Source organism: Bathycoccus prasinos, assembly GCF_002220235.1.
Source record: "Bathycoccus prasinos genomic : Chromosome_9".
Lineage (NCBI taxonomy): Eukaryota > Viridiplantae > Chlorophyta > Mamiellophyceae > Mamiellales > Bathycoccaceae > Bathycoccus > Bathycoccus prasinos.
The window spans coordinates 198,041-216,981 of NC_024000.1; the positions used below are offsets into that span (position 1 = coordinate 198,041).

Sequence of the window (18,941 nt, forward strand, 5' to 3'; positions counted from 1 at the left end):
TTGCGCGGGTATTTATGTGTTGTTTTATGGAGGAGTTATAATATGACGACGTGGATGATATCTTCTTAAGGGGATGAAAGTAGTAGTATTAGTATTATTAAATCATAACCTCGTTGGCCAAAATCTGGTCCACGGTTTGCCTCTTTCTAATCACCTTAAACTCACCCTCATTCGTTTTCATCACCTCTGGCGCTTCCGGGAAGGTGTTGTAGTTCTTACTGCTCATGCCGGCGCAGTACGCGCCGGAACCTTCGATGACGACCAAATCGCCGATGTTGATTTCTCCCAATTCGCGTTCGCTTATCGTTTCCGGCTCATCCGGGGCCGGGGTCATCAAGTCGCCACTTTCGCAGCAGTGACCGACGACGACGTATTTTTTCGTTTTGGATGCAAGTTCACCTTGGCTGGTGACGTTGATTAACGGATGCTGCGCGCCGTATAAGGACGGACGGAGGACTTCCGTCATGCCGCAATCGAGCTTGATGAACGTGTGCCCTTCGCTCGTGCCGGTTTCGACGATATCTTGAGCGGTGGAAACGACCGAGCACGAGTTGGCGAGTAAGAAAGTTCCCGGTTCGATTTCTAATTTCAATTCTCGTCCGGTTCTTTTCGCGAATTCTTGAAACGCTACTTTCACCGGTTCGCCGATGAGGCTCAAATCGGTCGATTTCTCACCCGACATGCGTCCAACTTTATACCCACCGCCTAAATTCAACGACACAACGTCCGGGAACTTTTCGCACAAATCTAAACTCATCCCACTGACTTTTTGCCACACGGCTGGGTCGCTTCCAGACCCGATGTGCGTGTGAATCCTTTCGACTTTCAAATTATACTTGGCCACGAGTTCTTGGCACTTCGGTAACAACTCGTACCAAATCCCAAACGACGAGGACGGTCCACCGACGTTCGTCTTCCCGGTCCCACCGCTTCCTAACCCAGGGTTAAATCGCAAACCAATTTCTTTCCCTGGAAACTTCTCCCCGAACTTCTCCAACTGCGACAACGAACACGCGTTCACTTTCAATCCTTTCTCGACGAGCCGATCGAAGAAATCCGGAAAGTCCTGCGTCGAGAGCGAAATCTGGTCGTACGTAAACCCAGCCTTCACCGCTCTCTCGACTTCGTACCCAGAACTCGCGTCGATGTGTAACCCTTCGTTCAAAAACGTCTTCAAAATCGACCCGTTCGGGCTCGCTTTCATCGCGTATCTCACCGTCAACCCGTACGCGTTTGGAAACGCTTTCGCGCTCTCGGCTTGGTTTTTCAGCGTTTGTAAATCGTACACGTACACCGGCGTCCCGAACTCCTCTCTCACTTGCTTCACTTCCTGGGGGGATAAGAATCGAAGCTTTTCGACTGATGAGGACGACGACGCGTTCACCTTCAACGTCCTCCTCGACTTTCGGGCCAACTTTTGCGACGTAAACGAAGACGTAGAACCTTGACGGCGGGTGACGATGGATGAGGACTTCCCGCTTTTAAAGGTGTTATTGTTTTGATGATGAGAGGCGAACGTCGTCGTCATTTGCGCTCCTCGCGAGAACAACATCGTAGTACTCGTCATACTGCTGAGTGTGCTGAGTGTGCAAAAGGTGAGTGTGTTCGCGTGCGCGTACAGAGAAACAGGTGCGCAGGTTGAGCGTCGAATAAATGAAGAATTTCCCGAAGGATTTTTCTCCATTTCTAAGCGCTTTAAAGGAAGTCCCTTACTTTCGAACAACTGTGGGTGCTGGTGGTGAGAGTCTCTCTCGCCAAGAAGACAAAGAAAATGTCCATCTCGTTTTCGTCGTCGTCGTCGTGTGAAGCTTTTTCTAAGCTTTCACCACGACGTCGAGGCGTTTCCGGTCGTGGCGTTTCCAATCATCCGTCGCCAAATTCGTCGTTGTCGTCTTCACTTCCTCTCGCGGTGTTTCATCAAAACAGACGACGTAAACGACGAACGACGAGGCAGAGTTTTTGTTTCCCGTCGTCTTTGTTTTCCCACGACGACGACGACGTAAACGGGAGGAGAGCAGACGACGTTGAGAGTAAAAATGCTGCGAGAGCTGACGATGCTTTTGCGCTCAAAGAAGACAAAGGAGGAAAAGGACGTTCATCTTTAATTGGTCGGCGGGCGGCGATGTCATCATCGTCTTCTGCCGCGTTCGTTGCTGTTGCGAGTAGTAGCAGTTCGCTCTCGTACTTTTGCTTTCCGGCAAGAGCGGGAGCGACGCCGCAGGACATCGAGTGGGGGGCGCCGGGCTTGACGAAGCGGGCGTTTAAGTTTGACGTTCCGCTGAGAGTGAACGTGTTGCGAGGGACGATTCCACCGAACGTTTTCGAAGACTTTAAGGAGACGCAGGCGTCACCTAGGTTGAAGTTGGAACACTCGGCGTCGGCGTCGTTGGCGAAGTCGTTTCAGGATTTGAGGAGAGGGAGGGCGATACTAGAAGAAGGAGGGAACGGAAACGATTTTTACGCCGAGGAGGAGAGTAGCGAGAATAGCAGAAATAGGAATAGCAGCGATCAGAGAGATAAGAAAGGTAAGAAAAAACTGTCGAAAACGGCCGCGACCGCGACGTTAGCTACGCTCGGCGATGCATATTTGAAAGCGGCGATTCGCGAGAAGCTCATTCTTCCGTTTGAGATCACCGGTAAAGAGCGGTGGTTTCGAGCATTGCCAGATGTATATAAGAATTTGTGTTTTCGCGATTACAGAACTGGTGACATTGTGCGCAGCACGGATCCCAACGGAAGACTGTTCGCGGTGCCTTACAGAGTTACGGCAACATTGCTGGCATACAGAGCGGATAAACTTCCCAGAGGCGTCGAGGCGATTACCGATTGGACGGACGTTTTCGATCCACGCTTTGGGAACAAAACGTTCGTAGGGTGTGCGGATGCGCCGAGAGAAGTTCTCTCCGCGGCTTTGAAAATGGGCGATCCTCGTAATACAATCAATCCCAAGACTATCGATAACGAACGGTCTCAGAGAGACGCTTTGCGACGACTGCGCGCAAAAATCAAGGTATCAGATGACGAAACGTATCTCCGGGCGTTACAAAACGGTGATATATCCGTCGCTTTTGGTGGTAGCGACGACGTTTTAGCCTTGTGTCGTCGCTCATCGCTGGTGAAACCAGTATTTCCACCGTCTGGAACGGCTTTGCACTGCGACGTGTTTGTACGCCCGGTGTTGAATGAGGGCGGAGGATACACTTCGTCCGTACCGCACAGCGCGCCGTCATCGTCCCCAGGTATCGATGCTTGGTTAGACTTCATGCTCGATTCTGGTCGGATAAATGAACGCGGTGGATTGCGCAGTGGCTTGAACCCGATTCAATTCGACGGTGATCGCATCTATGGCGGTCGTTCATCTCAAGATGATGTCGGCGATATATTCAAAGGATGGTTACCGGACGATATGGCATGGTCGAACAGCGAGTTCGTGCTCCCACTCTCGGATGCAGCCATTCGCGCGTATGAAGATATATCTAGAGAAATATGATATTGTTATTATATATGATACCATTTGGCTATGCTATGCTTTAACTTCAAAAAACCGAATTTGAGCGATGGGAAAGCACGTTCGTGCCGCCGACTAGGAGTAACCGCCCGCTCGCTTCACCACCGTTTTCTCTCCATGCATTTTTTGCCGCCATAATTTCATCCTTAAATACGCCCCCTACGACGAATAAAACGAAACAATCGCAGTCACTCGGTTTTCTACTGTTCGAAACCGTGCTGGAAACTTTATCGAGCACGTTACCCGCGAGTCTACCGAGCCCAGAGCCAAAACCTTTGACGAACCCACCGGCGGTGGACGTCGCCGAGGCGAGGAGTGTTCCGATGGATCCAGATGCCGTGATACGTTCGGCATCTTTGCAACACCCCGAAGTATCGTTCGATGACGCGACACGCGATGCGATATCGGCAACGAGAGAGGTGAATGCACCATCGTTCTCGATGAGTGAACCTCGGGAGTGCTTCAACGGAATGGATACGGTAGCGTTATTCATCATACCTTCCCCTGATGAAGTTTTTTCCCTGCATATGACACGAGAAGAGACTATGAGTTCGCACGTACTCGTGAATAGCGCTTTATCTTGAACAAAATCGTCCAGGAATAATCGAACATCATCCGGAAGTTCAACTCGAGGTGTCCTCAACGATGGCGGCGGGTGTACTAAAAGAGGGTCGTCGTCCACGCTCCAACCGTCGTCGTCGTTACCCCAACCATCTTCTTCATCATCACTCTCTTTCTCTTTCTCTTTCTCTTTCTCCTTCCCTTCGTCACGCGATGCATCTTCATCTCCTTCTTTTTTATACCCTCGAGCTTCGGAGATTGCGTCGTATAATTCCTTCCCGAGGAAAGTGACGTTTTCGCTATTCCTATCGTCGCCGTTCCAGACACATTCACAAATCGCACATTTCAAAGCTTCTTCGATTGCTTTTGCATCTTTTCTCGTAAATATTTCGCCGTCATTATTACCATTCATGAATAATGCGCTATCGTTCACGTCCATTTGATGCATCGCAGCATCTGCGCTGGATTCTCGAGAGACGGCTTCTCCGGCGAGCGTCATGCCGCAAGCCACGTACGCAAACGCTCGCGCGCACGAAACGCCACACACTTGTTTTCTCTTCCCAGATAAAGCACTGATGAGTTCAGCAGCAACACCTGAAGAACCAAACGCGTGTGCAGTCGCCGAGAGCGTTCGCACATTTCCAATTGCATCTGACGTTTCTGATCCTTCTTCTAGTTCCAAAGCAGCCGCGCAGACCGACGCCAGTCGTAACGTCCACTGATGACTATGACTACCATCACTACTACCTACGCTATCTAATATTGCCTGTCGCAGAGCGCGTAACCTCGCGGACGTGATGTCATTATTAACGTTTTTATTCGACGTCTGCGCATCTGCGTTTGCGATTACACTTTCGACGTGTACGCCGTCACTTCTCGCCGCTTCTGAGAGTAATCTCGAAACTTTCCTACACGCGTCGCGAAACGACATCCTCGACAGTTCTTCTTCTAAAGCGCGATGCGCGGTCTCGTCGCTCACCTGTTTCTCAGCGTCGAGCGAAGAAAACGCTCCGTTCGTAGACGCGACTTCATCGATACGTCCGTAGAAGGAATCTGTGAATACCGCGGAGGCGCTCGCGAGATCCATCGCTCGGTCCACCAACATCACGCAACACGTTTTTTTGCTTTGTCTCAACTTTTCATCGATCGTTTCGTACGCATTATCGCCTAATACTGCTAACGTATCAAGTTCATCGTCTTCGTTCGGAATCTTCTGGTCTTTCCTATCCACGCAATCTCGCGCTATATTCTTTGCAATCGGACCGAGCGCGTAGAAATCCACGCGATCTTCATCATCGAAACCTAAGCCGTGGGTGATGAAAGCGTCTAGTTGCGAGCCAATAATGGACAGTTTTTGTGCGCGAGAGAAGGTTTGTTTATTCTTATTCTTCGAAATGGAAGTTTCTTTACCATCGAGTTCCGATGCCGTCGTCCTTTCAACCCCGAAGTAATCGAGCGCAAACTCGCCGACCGCGGACGACGTGGGAAATCGAAACGCCGAAGGTCCTAACGGTGCAATGATCGTACCCGGGAAGAACTGAATGACTACTTTCTGAGACACCGTTGCTAAAATGGTATTTTCCAACGCCGCAGATGCTTTCTCCTTCTGTTTATCTTCCCAGTCGTCGTCGCCCCAATCTTCGTCCCAATCGTCTTCTTCTTCTTTTGATTCAGCCGGTTTCTGTTGTTGTTCCTCTCCTTCTCCAATTCCGCTCGCGTTATTATTAGTAGTACCACCATCACCATTACCACCAATTTTCTCTAAAATCAACCTCTCCACGTCTTTCACGCACAAATCAAACGCCTCTCTCACCTCTCTCGCGCCTGCGTGTTGCGTTTCCTTACACGTCGACACCAACACCGTCACCATCGACGCTTCCGGTCGTTCGCCGCATATTCTCACAATCTTCTCCCCACTCTCCGCGAGCGTCGTCCCTATAAAAAACACCAGCGGTGCCGTCGGTGCCACGCGCTCCCCGGTTCGTATCGAGCACACGTCCTTCATCGAAAATTCTTCCGTCGGCGTCATATCCACCACGTTCGAACAACCCGTCAAATCCAAAAACGCGCTCAACCCGACGCCGTTGCGTAAACTATCCCCCGAACTCTCGTCCACGAACGCGATCGCTCTTTCATCATCCGCGCTCCTCTTCTCGTTGTTGTTGTTCTTGTTTTGCTTATCGTTGGCATCGTCATCATCGCTGACAAAACCACTCGTCATAGCATTCGGAGAAGGCGTAACGAACCGCGCTCGCACGCGTTTCGATCGTAAAAATCGCTCGCACGAAAACAAAGAGACGTCGAACGCGACGCGCGCGTTCGACAACGTTTTTGGCGTCCTTTTCCTCCTCTCTTTTTCTTCTTTTCTCTCCACCATGTGTATACAGAGCGTCCTTTCTCTTTAGTATAATTGCGTGTGGGTGATGCGCTTTTTTATGGAGATATTTAAGAGAATGGTACAACTTTTAAAAGTATAAATGTCAATTAAATACGAGCATATACATCATCCGTACTTTCCGAGAAAGACTCGAAGAAGCAACGGCGCCCAAGTTATCATGATGCCCATCACAAACAGCGTGTTCGAAATGCTCAGGGCGAATATGTTGAGCCACGTTTTTTGGACGTCGCGTTCGCAGAAGAAGGGCGAATTTTGCTTGAAGATGGAACACGGATGACAATTCGGCCACGAAAAAATGTATTCAAAGGCCTCGACGGCGATTTGTTTTTCGTAAAAGTTGCATCGCTCTTTGCCAAAAAACGTCGTCGCAGTTCTCGGACTTGCCGTGTTCGTGACTAATTCAAGAGTCGTTGTCTTCGGATAGAGCGGCGTGATGCCCACCGTTTTTGGTTTGTACACGACGAAGTAATCTCCTTTGCCTTCTTCGACGTACGGTTGAGCGTTCGCCGGTGCGCTCCACTTCAACTCTTGCGCGAAAACGTGCGGAAACGCGTAGGTGCCGTTGGCGAAAAGGTCCGCTTGCTCCTCCTCAGAAATGGTACCATTGCACTGAGCGACATAATCAGTCTCGCTCGACGGATGAAAAGTAACGTACTTTCCGCAATTCCAGGGTTGATTGACGTTGCACGTATCATCGAATTCCGGTTCTTTGTTTCCTAAACCGATGAACCCGTAGCCGTTAAAAAAATCGTAGCCTCGTTTGTATGCCTCTGAGAGAGGCATTTCCAGCGGTGACGTGTACCCATCTTCAGGATTGAATTTTTCAGTTTTTTCGTACCCTGCGTAAAACGGAACGATACACGTCGACGGGTACGTATAGACGACGTCGGAAAGATTCGGGAACGGTTTGTGATACAGAGTCATCGTGTTGATTGACCATCTCAACCCAGTACTCATATTCCAGGGACCGTCGTATGAATCTTCGGGCTGACCACCGTCGAAGCCCGAAAATACCAACGGTCCGAATAAGCCGTATCTCACCAAGTTCTCCACCGTCGGCTTCACGTAGTGTTCGTTCACGCACTCGTTATACGACATGTTCAAACTATAAATAGGATCCGGCACGAGCGTTTTACACGACCAACCGGACACGCCGTCCACATCCTTCGCCGTAACGGTTGTTTCCTTTATCGTGTCCAGGTAATGATACGCGCACTGCCCGACAAACGCCGCGAGGCCGACGATGTGAATGAGAATCAACGTCAGCTTCAACGGCTTCTCGTGATGGACGGTGTTCGGATTCAAGGTGTCGAAATCGTACCACGCGACGGGTAAGGATACCGCTTTGAGATATTTATTCCCGAAGTTATCGCTTCTGGTGAGCTTCCTCTCCAGCTTGGGTGGTTCCGTCGTCATCCTTTAGTCACGAGAACGAACGGACACTACAGAGCAATATTACTGTTGCAATATAAGAATAATTGAAACGCTCGCGCGAATACGAGTGGAGATATAAATTTCGAAATTATACTGTAAGCTGAATAATAAGTTTTTTGGGGAGACAAAGAGAGAAAGAGAGCGAGAGACGTGTTCATTTCGAGTGTACTTCCTTGAAGACAAAAGACTCCTTTGTCCTTTCGAGAGGTCCTTTTTGGGCAACCGAGAGACTTGTTTTTCCAATTTATCCACTGAACTAATCCTCACACAAACAAGAAGACACGTACTTCTTTCTCTGCGCGGTTCTTGCGGTTTATATATATATATACATATACACACGCACACACACACAACAACAACAACCCGCGCGCGTTCCTTTACTCCCCTTTTCTGTTGTCCGTCGAATGAGCGCGCAACAAGCGGTGTTTAAAATCGCGAAAATCTCATCGTATCCAAAGTCGTTTTCATCGTCGTCGACGCGGAGAGTTTCGGGCGTTTTAAGAAGAAGTTTTAGTTCTGTGACCACGAAAGCAACGGCAAGTATGAGTTTACCCGGGAAGAAGCTGGAGAACATCGTGAAACCGGTGCCGTCGGATATCGAGGTGGCGCAAGCCGCGACGCCTCTTCGCATCTCTCACGTGTTGGAGCAGTGTAAAGTTTCCATGGAGGAATACGAGCCGTACGGGCATTACAAGGCGAAAATTTCCGATAAGATCTCAAAGAAAATGACGGAAGAGAATAAAGGACACTACGTGGTCGTTGCTGGGATTACGCCGACGCCGTTGGGGGAAGGGAAGTCGACGACGACGATTGGATTGGTGCAAGCGTTGGGCGCGCATTTGGAGAAATTCGCCGTGGCGTGCATTCGACAGCCGTCGATGGGTCCGACTTTTGGTATCAAAGGCGGTGCCGCTGGAGGCGGGTACTCTCAGGTCATCCCCATGGAAGAAATGAACATGCATTTGACCGGAGACATTCACGCGATAGGTATCGCGACGAACTTGATTGCCGCCGCGGTGGATACGAGGATGTTTCACGAAAACACGCAAAGCGACGAGGCTTTGTTTAAGAGGTTGTTTCCGCCAAACAAGAAAGGCGAGAGAAAGATTGCCAGAAACATGACCAGACGATTGAAACGTTTAGGTATTGAGAAGACCAACCCGGACGAATGGTCGGAAAAGGAACGATCGAAATTTGTTCGATTGGATTTGGACGCCGATAAAGTCACGTGGAGAAGAGTCGTCGATATGAACGATCGATTTTTAAGACAAATAACGATTGGTGAGTCGCCGACGGAGAAAGGCCAAACGAGACAAACCGGGTTTGATATCACGGTCGCCTCGGAAGTTATGGCGGTGTTGGCCATGTGCACGAGCTTGGAAGATATGGACGAGAGGTTCGGGAAGATGATTGTCGGAACGAGCAAATCGGGCGAGGCGGTGAACTGCGACGATTTGGGCGTCACTGGTGCGGTCACGGCGTTGATGTTGGAAGCGATTAAACCGACGATGATGCAAACTTTGGAAGGAACGCCGGTGTTGATTCACGCTGGTCCGTTCGCGAACATCGCGACTGGGAACTCCTCCGTTATCGCCGATAAGATTGCGTTGTCGATGGTCGGTAAAGACGGATTCGTGGTCACGGAAGCCGGTTTTGGCGCCGATATTGGTTTGGAAAAGTTTGTCAACTTAAAGTGCCGATCCTCAGGGCTTAAACCAAACTGTGCGGTTATTGTTGCCACGGTTCGTGCGTTGAAATGCCACGGCGGCGGGCCGGCGGTACAAGCGGGTAAGCCCCTCGATTTCGCGTACTTGGAAGAAAACGTGAACATGGTCAAAGACGGGTGCTCGAACTTGACCAGACACATCGAAAACACGAGATCGTTTGGAATTCCAGTGGTTATTGCGATTAACGCGTTCCCGACGGATACGCCGGCGGAACACGAAGCGATTAGACAAGCTGCGTTAGCGGCGGGCGCGTCTGCAGTTGAAATTTGCACGCACCACGCCGAAGGCGGGTTGGGCGCCACCGAGTTGGGCAAAGCTGTCACGAGAGTGTGCGAGGAAAACGCGAGCGCGAGCGAGTTTAAGCTCGGTTACAGCACGGAAGACATGAGCATCGAAGAGAAAGTGGAACACATCGCGAAGGAATACTACAGAGCCGGCGGGGTGGAGTTTTCCGAGCAAGCGAAAGAGAAGATTGCTTTGTTCACGGAACAAGGTTTCGGCCACTTGCCGGTGTGCATGGCCAAGACGCAATACTCGTTCTCGCACGACGCGAACATGAAAGGCGCGCCGGCTGGATTCACGTTACCGATTGGTGACTTGCGATTATCCGCCGGGGCTGGCTTTTTAGTACCGCTCGTCGGCGCGTTCCCTACCATCCCGGGGTTACCGACCAGACCGGCGTATTACGAGATTAGCGTCGACACGGAAACCGAACAAATCATGGGTTTGAGTTAAATGCATCGAACGAATGAACGCGTTTGCGCGTGCGTATGTGTGGTTACTTACTATACTGATGACGTTTTATATTATTGGTAAAAAGTCCGTGCGTAGACCACGGGTTTGTGTTTATTTCAACTGACTTCATAAAATTTTTAATTAAAATAATAATTGGTCCATTTTATATAATGATGACGCACACACACACACATACACACACACACGCACACACGTGAGACGACACATCAACACGCGCGGTGGCGATTACTTCTTCGCTTTCTTCGCACCCCCTGGTTTGATCAAATGCGCGCCTTGTTTCTTCTTCTCTCCGCCTTTCGTTTCCGGCAACGGCTCGAACACCGGCACGCCTTCCTTCACGTCTTCGCTCTTCACCAAAAACAGCGTCTGTCCTAACCCACACGCGACCATAATCGTTCTCTTCCCTTGCAATGACGGCACCACATCCGGGCACGCGCTCGATTTTTTTCCTTCTGGCCCGTAGCCTAATTCGCCGTACCCGCCGGCGCCCCACGTCACGGTCATCTCGTCTTGGCACGTCGCGAAGGTCACCGCGCCACTCGCGAAATCTCTCAACACCCAACCTTGTAAATCCATCTGCGGCATTGGGTACATCGTGTTATCGCCGCTCACTTTCAACTTTCCGAACGCGTATAACTGGCCCATGCACGCGGAAAAGTGCGTCGCGGTACTCCCGCACGCCAAAATGGCGTCTTTCGGGATCAAGTTTCTATCGCCCCCTTGAACTTCTACCATTTTCGGTGAAAACTCGTCTTTTTGCACGCGATGGCCTAACCTGCCGTAACCACCGTTCCCCCACGTGTAAAGTTTCCCGTCCTCGCAAAAGCACGCCACGTGATTGTGTCCGCAGCACACTTTGACGACTTTATAATCCTTCTCCGCGTTCAAATCTCCGCTCCTAATCATCTTCGGCGTCGGTTGCGGCTCGTACGCCAACTTCACCGTGCCTTCCTTCATGTTGTACTCGTGATCGTCCCCGTGGCCTAGCTGTCCGTATTGTGGGCATCCAAACGACCACATCTTCCCATCCGCGTCGGTCAACACGGTAAAATCCACCCCGCACGTGGCTTTCACGAACTTCGCCTGCGTCGCGCTCGCGCTCTTCACAAACTCCACGCGTTCGTCGTCCACGTTCTTCTTCTGCCTCGACCACGTGATGGGAACCCCGAGTTGGCCAGACTTATTCGACCCGCACGCGTAAAAACCACCTTCTGAATCTATCGCAATCGTGTGGTTCTTCCCGCACGCCGCCCAAACGATTTTCACCGCCTCCTCGCCCTCGCCGTCTGCATTCTCGCCAAAGTGAATCCCTTTCACCACACTCGGCGCGTTCCTGTTATCTTTATCCCCGGTCCCTAACTGCCCGTTCTCGTTCCTCCCCCACGCCCATAACCTCCCTTTCGTATCGATGGCCACGTTGTGTGCCGCCGCGGAACCGGACGCGATGAATGTAAACTCCAAATCATTTTCATTCTCAAACGTGGAAATTTTCGAAGGGACGTTCACGTTCGCAAACACCGATTCGTCGATTTGTTTCGTCCGTCCGACGTTCTTGAAATCCGTGCATCCGCAGAATAAGATCGCGCCTGCGGTTTTCGTCGGGACGATTTCTTCTTCTTCTTTCGTCTTCTCTTCTGTCGTCATCTTTTTATCTTTTGTGTAGTACACACGAGTCTGTTTTTGTGTTAAAAACAAAAGAAAGTGACGCGAGTGATTTTGAATTTTTTTTCCTTCAAAATTTTGCTTTGAAAACACACAAGTAAAGTTTTTTTGTCTTTTTTTTGCGCGAACTCTCTTCAGTTGTACTTTCGCTCGATTCCAGCTCATAAATAGACTAAAATCACATCGTTCGCGCTTTAACGAAATATACACACAAACGCATCACATAGAGTCAAAATGGAACGCGACGATCTCGTGTTCAAGGCGAAACTGGCCGAGCAAGCGGAGAGGTACGTCTTTTGTGCGCTTTTACGCGTCGCGCGTTGGTTTTTGAGGGTGGATTTCGAGCGACGATTTTGATTTCGCGTTTTCATTTTTTTTTCCTTTACGGAGAGACAAAAAGTCAACTCGCGTAACGACTTTTCATCCGATGATGCGGAGTTGGCGTGTGTTTGATTTTGTTTTTGAGAGTAAAAGAGGGAAACGCGAACGGAACGCGGCGTGCGCGAGTGCAATTTCGCGCGAGAGAACTCGTTTTCCATGTGTCGAAACCGCGTTCGCGCGCGTTTTTTTTTCGGAAGCGCCGGCTTTGTGTTCTCGCGCGCGTAAGAAGAGGGAATATTGAAACAACCCGATGGTGATGAGAGAGATGTCTGTCACAGCGACCGAAAAGCGAGAGGAAAGAGAGTTTTTTCTTTTTTCTGCCGAAAAGGCGATGAATAAAAATAAAGGCCACGTGTGAACCAACACAAAACCTTCTTTCGCACGTTTCGCGAGGGATGATACATTTTTTATTCCTCTCCTTGTTCTCTCTCTCTCTCCTCGTTTGCTTAAAGCACGAAAGGCTGACGCATTTTCTCTCTCTCTCTCTCTCTCTCTTTCTTTGGAAATATTTTAACACAGATACGATGAAATGATGGAGTACATGTCCGAGGTTGCCTCAAAAACGGGAGCGAACGAGCAACTCTCCGTGGAGGAGCGAAACTTGTTGTCGGTGGCGTATAAAAACGTCATCGGCGCGCGAAGAGCGTCGTGGAGAATCATGTCATCAATTGAAACGAAAGAAGAGAGTAAATCGGGCGCGAATTCGGAAACGTGTAAGTTAATAAGAGATTATAAAGCAAACGTGGAGGAAGAGTTGACGACGATTTGCGGCAGGATATTGGATTTGATTAAAGAGCATTTGGAGGATGGGTGCGCAGATGGAGAGTCGAAGGTGTTTTATAAGAAAATGAAGGGTGATTATTGGCGATATTTGGCGGAGTTTAAAGGTGGGGCGGAGCGAAAAGAAGCCGCGGAACAAACGTTGTTGGCATATAAAGCCGCGGAGGCGACGGCGGAAGCCGAGTTGGCGAGCACGCACCCGATTCGACTCGGTTTAGCGTTGAACTTTTCCGTGTTTTATTACGAAATCTTAAACGCGCCGGAACGCGCGTGTCAAATGGCTAAAAAAGCGTTTGATCAAGCCATTTCTGAATTGGACACGTTAGGAGAGGAGAGTTATAAGGATTCCACGCTCATTATGCAATTGTTGAGAGATAACTTGACGCTTTGGACGAGCGATATGGACGAGAGCCAAAATCCGCAGCCCGAGGAATAAAAAAAAGACATTTAGTACAATATAATAAAGTTTTGTTGTTGAAAGAAGAAGATTACTTTGCTTTAATAAAAGACACGCACATACACACACACAGAGAGAGAGAGACAGAGACAGAGACAGAGAGAGGAAAGCTGTGTTTGCCTCCGAAGAAAACGGCGATAAAAAAGCAAAAAGTAGTAGTAAAAGTACAACAACAAATATATAATCTATCACTTTGCGTGCACGTGTCTAGGTGACCTGATGCTCACGATGTTACTCTCCGTCGCGCTTTTCCCTCCCTCTATCATCCCTTCCTTTCTCGCCTTCATCGGCGCCTCCTGATACAACAAACCGAACAACACGCAAAAAATCAACACGACGACTTTCGCAAACGTCGTCTCTTTCGGCCACACAATCATCGTAAACGCAATCGTGGCCATCTTATTCACCACCCCAACTAACGTAAACGTCGTCGCCGTGACTACCGTTCTACACCGCCACCCACTGTACGAAATACACACCCCAATGACGCACGACAACAACAACATGTTCTTCTGGTACGAGTCCAAACGGTCCATCACGTGCGCTTTCGCCGGACTCGAATCGTCGCTAAAATACCAAATCAACATATTCGGAGGCACCGCAAACGCGTTCGTATAAAACACTCGCTCCCATTGGGTCATCTCAATCGCGCTGGTCATCCATTTTCCATACGTCATCTGTAACGCCAAAAGCATCCACCAGATGAAGAGCCAGACGAACCCTTCGGAACCTTCGACGGCGATACCGGAGTCTTGGGAAACGTACAAGTAAGCGAAGAAGACGACGCCACCCTATTAATGTAATAACGTTGTTTCAGAAGAAACAGAGAAGAACTGAGTGTCAACGACCGAAAGAACAGAAGATTGAGGAGAAGAAAAATCGAGCGCGAGAAAGAACAACACCAACACCAAACACGCACCAGCGAAACCATCGATCGTTTATTCGGCCAACTTCTCCCCATGAAGAAATACTCAATCACTGAAACAATGAGAGGCAAACAGCACCTCGCCGCAATCACCGCCCCGACGTTTGTCAGCAGTAACGCTTTCATGTTCGCAAACAACCCAGCGGCGAACATGGAAGTATACACCACGTACGGGAGAGACCTCGCGTAGGTCATTTTTCCAATCACCGAGTACCCGCACAGTTGCATCAAAAGAGGCACGATCGCGCTCGACACGAGCTGCGCGCCGGAAACGACCGTCGGTAACGGGATCGCCGCGACTGCGAGTTTGTTCACCACGAGCATGGAGGACGAGCAGAGCGAATAGATGGCAATCCATATGAGTTTTTCGCCGACGTTTTGACTCGTCGGAGTTGGGGAAACACCCATGGTGTGTCTGTTCTGATGAGGAGAAAAGCGAGGACTTTTACGACGCGCGTTCTCTGTAAATGGTGAATGTCCTCGTCGTGCGCGTCGAGACGATGAGGAGGCGCAAAAGGAGGAGAGAATTGCTTCGGTATCGCGACTCAGAGAGAGAGGTAAAGAGAGTTCTCTCTAATGAGGAAAAACTTTGAAGATTGGATAAAGCAACAAACCGCATTACTACGAGTGCGCTTTCGCGGGCTCTGTATCGCGCGTGTACGATGCAAAATCATCACGAAACACAGTTTGAGAGAGGGCAGTGGCGGTGCTAATCAGAGCGCGGATCATCTGTCTTCGTGAAACGGTATGAGCGGCTTTAAAAGCGTCGACACCATAACGGATGACTTCCCCAACGACGGGAAAGCCGCCAACTGTTCTCGTCTCGATGATGACAAACAGCACCACTCTCGGACGTTACTCATCGACAATTACGACTCGTACTCGAACATTCTCGCGCACGTCATCGCCGAGTGTCAAGATAATAGTTCTCTTCCTCTGACGGTAAGGAACGACGCCATTTCTGTCTCAGATATTCGGTTTCTCGTGAAGGAGCACTTAATCGACCGAATCGTCATCTCCCCGGGGCCGGGGACGCCGTCGAGCGGCATTTGCGATTCGGGCGTCGTGGATGCGTTGTTAAATGCAAAAGACGAACTCGTTCGAGGAGTGCCAATATTTGGCGTCTGTTTTGGGTTCCAAGCGATCGCGTTTCGATACGGGTGGGATGTCGTCCGCGCGAGACATCCGAAGCACGGGGAAGTGTCCGAGGTGACAGTTAAAGAAGAAGAAGACAAAGAAGAAAGTCGTCGAGGAGGGTTGTTGTTTAAGGGCGTGCCGAGGGTGTTCAACGCGACGAGGTATCACTCGCTCGAGGCGTTGTTCCCTGGGAAAAGGAAGGAGGCGGAGAAGGAAGTGAGAGGAGAAGAAGAGCTCGTGGCGTTGGCGTGGGCGGATGTCGTCGAGAGCGAGAAAGAAAACGGAGGAGGAGGAGGAGGAGGAGAGGAAGGAGGGACGGTGATGGCGCTGAGGCATAAGGTGTATCCGCAATACGGCGTTCAGTTTCACCCGGAGTCTATTTGTACCGAGCCGCACGGGAAAACAATCGTGAAGAATTTCATGGACATCGCGGACGCCTATTGGAAAGAGAAGAGAGGCGAGATGGAAGAGGAAGAAGAAGGGAATGAAACAACAACAACAATAAGCGAGGAACGGAAGACTGTCTTGATGAAGCTCGTAAACGCTTCGAGGGAGACACAGGATAAGAAGAGTAGCAACAAAAGTAGTAACAAGAAACAGAAGAAAAGCGCGTACAGATTACACGCCCGAGAAGTTTCGCTTCTCGATTCGCCCACGCGCTCTGAAGATGTGTTCAGGACGTTATTTAGCGATAAGAAAAATGCATTTTGGCTGGATTCTGCTACCGCAGACGGTAGTAGTGGTACTAACGACAGCAACGGCGACAACGACACGCCGCGAGGGCGATTTAGTGTCATGGGGTGCCAAGGTGGTCCTCTGTGGCGACGCGTAGAAGCGCGAATGAACGGCAAACTGGTCGTCATGAATAACCAAGACGAAATCGTGAAAAGTTATCATCACGGAGGAAACGGCAGCATTCTAGAATACATGGACGAAGAGTTGAAGAGATTTAACGTCTCCGAAGAGAATTTTGCCACGTGCATCGTGGACGAGGTGAACGCGGTGAAGGATGGGGAAAGCGTGAAAGGGCTACCAGAGGCGTTGCTTTTCGCGTGCGGCTTCGTTGGTTCGCTGTCGTACGAAACGCGCGAGGAGTGCGATTCGCCCATTTTCTTTGCAAACGACTCGTCGAGTAATAGTAATACTATGGTGAAAGCGGCGTTATATTTCGTAGACCAAGCGGTTGTCGTCGACCACGAGAAGAAGATGGTGTACGCGATGACGCTCACCGAAGATGGACCGGAAACGGAGGATCTCTTCGAGGCGTTGGAATGGCTCGCGACCACAACTCTAGATATTAATCGGAGCCTTCTGAATAAAGTGAAACACGTCGCCGACGAGATGCCGAAGAAGACGGTGGTGACTCAAAACTGCACGCAGTTAGCAGAGTCTATTGGATTCAAATGGCGCGACGATAAAGAGGAGTACATGGAGAAAATTAAAACGTCGCAAGAACGCATTTTAGACGGACACACGTACGAAGTTTGTCTGACGAATGCGTTAACGCGCAGAGATGTGGGTGCATACAAACAAACCCGTCACCTGTATCGAGAGTTGTATTACGCTTTGCGCGAACGCAATCCAGCGCCGTATGCGGCTTTTTTTGACTTTTCAAACGGCGCGGGCGAAGAGAAGGCGCATTTTTCGGACATGTACGTGTGCTGCGCCTCGCCCGAACGATTTTTACGGTGCGACCAAAATGGCAATTTGGAAGCGAAACCTATTAAAGGAACCATCGCGCGCGTGGAACCGCTCGGGTGTGCAGAAGACGTCAAAGCTGTGCGCGATTTACAAACGTCCGTGAAGGACAACGCGGAAAATTTGATGATTGTGGATCTCTTGCGAAACGATTTGTCCTTGGCGTGTGAGGTGGGCACGGTGAAAGTACCGGGTTTGTTAAAGATTGAGAGTTATCGAACGGTGCACCAACTCGTCTCGACGGTGGTCGGGACGTTACCGTCGACGTCCTCTGGTGAAAATCATGCAGAAGGCAACGCCGACGACGACGACAAAAGGATTTCGCCCATTCGCGCGTTTCAGTTCGCCTTTCCTCCCGGCTCCATGACTGGCGCGCCGAAATACAGAACCACGCAAATCATACACGAACTCGAAAACGAACAACCCCGCGAGATGTACTCCGGGAGCGTCGGCTTTTGGTCCTGTCGCAACAAAGCCTTCGACGCGAACGTGGTCATTCGTTCGGTCACGTATAAAGACGGCGAAATGAAAATCGGCGCCGGCGGCGCCATCACGCGTTTGAGCGACCCGCTCGAAGAGTGGGGAGAAGTTGAACTAAAAGCCAGACGGATCGTAGAAACAGTCGCGGAAGTAGAGAGGAAATTAGAGAGAGAGAGAGAGATTAAAGATTACTCTTCTTACGCGTAGTATGTACATTGTATAATTTGTACTAATAAATACGAAAACGCTTTTTTTTCAAAATGCCACAAAAAGAAACTCCAATTCTCTGATCACTTTGACCGACGACGTAAACGACCAAGATGTACGCGCACTTGCAAGTCGATTACGAGGAGTACGCGTCCACGTCTTCGTCGAAACACCACGGGTATAAAACCGAAGTTTCCGAACGGAATAAACACATAAGGGAGTTGGAGGACATCGAACACGCTTTGGCGAAAATTTACGCCGAAATCGATTGCGGAGACCAAGTCGCGGATTTAATCGGAGATAAAGACGTCCAGAAACGCATTAAAGAGTTAGACAGGCGAGGGAAAACGATGAAAGGGGAGAAGTATTTGACGTACCCGGAGAACGCGAGGTATTTTTTAGACGAGAAAGGAGGGGGAAGCAAAGACGGAGAGGAAGACCGATTGAAATTGGAAGAGGCGTTGAAAACGTTCGTTTTAGACGACGACGAAGACGAAGCGAATCCGCTGGCAATGACTCCATCATCTCTCGCGGAACGAGCCATGGATATGCCTTTAGTTGCCGTTCGTCGAAAAGGTAAAGACAACGACGACGCGAAGATGTACATGGTGAAAAGCACGAAACGTCCGCCGAAAAGGATGGTGCACGATTTTACCATCGGGCGTCTGCCGGATCGAAGAATCGAGGACGAGGAGTTGGACGAAGAGAATGCGGGGGAGTTTGCGTATCGCGATTTGGAATCAATCGATTAGGAGGAAGGTTTTTTTTTATGTTGTTGTTGCTATCTGTATGATTATATATCTAACTTTTACGCTATGTTATGTTTCTAT

The 18,941-nt window shown here is 49.9% G+C and overlaps 10 protein-coding genes across 10 annotated transcripts; 5 read left to right on the forward strand and 5 right to left on the reverse strand.

Annotated features, from left to right (window-relative positions):
• Positions 1-97: 97 nt before the first annotated feature.
• Positions 98-1,684, reverse strand: Bathy09g01070 (diaminopimelate decarboxylase; the record flags this gene model as incomplete). Its single annotated transcript, XM_007511128.1, has 1 exon — positions 98-1,684. One exon carries the CDS (start codon positions 1,682-1,684, stop codon positions 98-100), a length of 1,587 nt encoding a protein of 528 aa, XP_007511190.1.
• An 87-nt stretch (positions 1,685-1,771) lies between these two features.
• On the forward strand, positions 1,772-3,490 carry Bathy09g01080 (periplasmic polyamine-binding protein of ABC transporter; the record flags this gene model as incomplete). Its single annotated transcript, XM_007511058.1, has 1 exon — positions 1,772-3,490. One exon carries the CDS (start codon positions 1,772-1,774, stop codon positions 3,488-3,490), a length of 1,719 nt encoding a protein of 572 aa, XP_007511120.1.
• Positions 3,491-3,583: 93 nt separating this feature from the next.
• Positions 3,584-6,290, reverse strand: Bathy09g01090 (unknown protein; the record flags this gene model as incomplete). The annotated part of the gene is made up of 2 exons (XM_007510956.1): positions 3,584-3,667; positions 3,723-6,290. 2 exons carry the CDS (start codon positions 6,288-6,290, stop codon positions 3,584-3,586), a joined length of 2,652 nt encoding a protein of 883 aa, XP_007511018.1.
• Positions 6,291-6,572: 282 nt separating this feature from the next.
• Bathy09g01100 (predicted protein) lies at positions 6,573-7,883 on the reverse strand (the record flags this gene model as incomplete). The annotated part of the gene is made up of 1 exon (XM_007510867.1): positions 6,573-7,883. One exon carries the CDS (start codon positions 7,881-7,883, stop codon positions 6,573-6,575), a length of 1,311 nt encoding a protein of 436 aa, XP_007510929.1.
• Positions 7,884-8,305: 422 nt separating this feature from the next.
• Positions 8,306-10,363, forward strand: Bathy09g01110 (C-1-tetrahydrofolate synthase, cytoplasmic; the record flags this gene model as incomplete). Its single annotated transcript, XM_007511169.1, has 1 exon — positions 8,306-10,363. The coding sequence occupies one exon, from the start codon at positions 8,306-8,308 to the stop codon at positions 10,361-10,363; it is 2,058 nt and encodes a 685-aa protein (XP_007511231.1).
• A 246-nt stretch (positions 10,364-10,609) lies between these two features.
• Positions 10,610-12,028, reverse strand: Bathy09g01120 (predicted protein; the record flags this gene model as incomplete). The annotated part of the gene is made up of 1 exon (XM_007511085.1): positions 10,610-12,028. One exon carries the CDS (start codon positions 12,026-12,028, stop codon positions 10,610-10,612), a length of 1,419 nt encoding a protein of 472 aa, XP_007511147.1.
• A 252-nt stretch (positions 12,029-12,280) lies between these two features.
• Positions 12,281-13,643, forward strand: Bathy09g01130 (predicted protein; the record flags this gene model as incomplete). The annotated part of the gene is made up of 3 exons (XM_007510966.1): positions 12,281-12,333; positions 12,437-12,544; positions 12,947-13,643. The coding sequence occupies 3 exons, from the start codon at positions 12,281-12,283 to the stop codon at positions 13,641-13,643; spliced, it is 858 nt and encodes a 285-aa protein (XP_007511028.1).
• Positions 13,644-13,852: 209 nt separating this feature from the next.
• Bathy09g01140 (predicted protein) lies at positions 13,853-14,997 on the reverse strand (the record flags this gene model as incomplete). The annotated part of the gene is made up of 2 exons (XM_007511074.1): positions 13,853-14,455; positions 14,584-14,997. The coding sequence occupies 2 exons, from the start codon at positions 14,995-14,997 to the stop codon at positions 13,853-13,855; spliced, it is 1,017 nt and encodes a 338-aa protein (XP_007511136.1).
• Positions 14,998-15,336: 339 nt separating this feature from the next.
• Positions 15,337-18,111, forward strand: Bathy09g01150 (para-aminobenzoate synthase, subunit I; the record flags this gene model as incomplete). The annotated part of the gene is made up of 1 exon (XM_007511138.1): positions 15,337-18,111. One exon carries the CDS (start codon positions 15,337-15,339, stop codon positions 18,109-18,111), a length of 2,775 nt encoding a protein of 924 aa, XP_007511200.1.
• A 113-nt stretch (positions 18,112-18,224) lies between these two features.
• Positions 18,225-18,863, forward strand: Bathy09g01160 (predicted protein; the record flags this gene model as incomplete). The annotated part of the gene is made up of 1 exon (XM_007511083.1): positions 18,225-18,863. One exon carries the CDS (start codon positions 18,225-18,227, stop codon positions 18,861-18,863), a length of 639 nt encoding a protein of 212 aa, XP_007511145.1.
• Between the last annotated feature and the right edge of the window lie 78 nt (positions 18,864-18,941).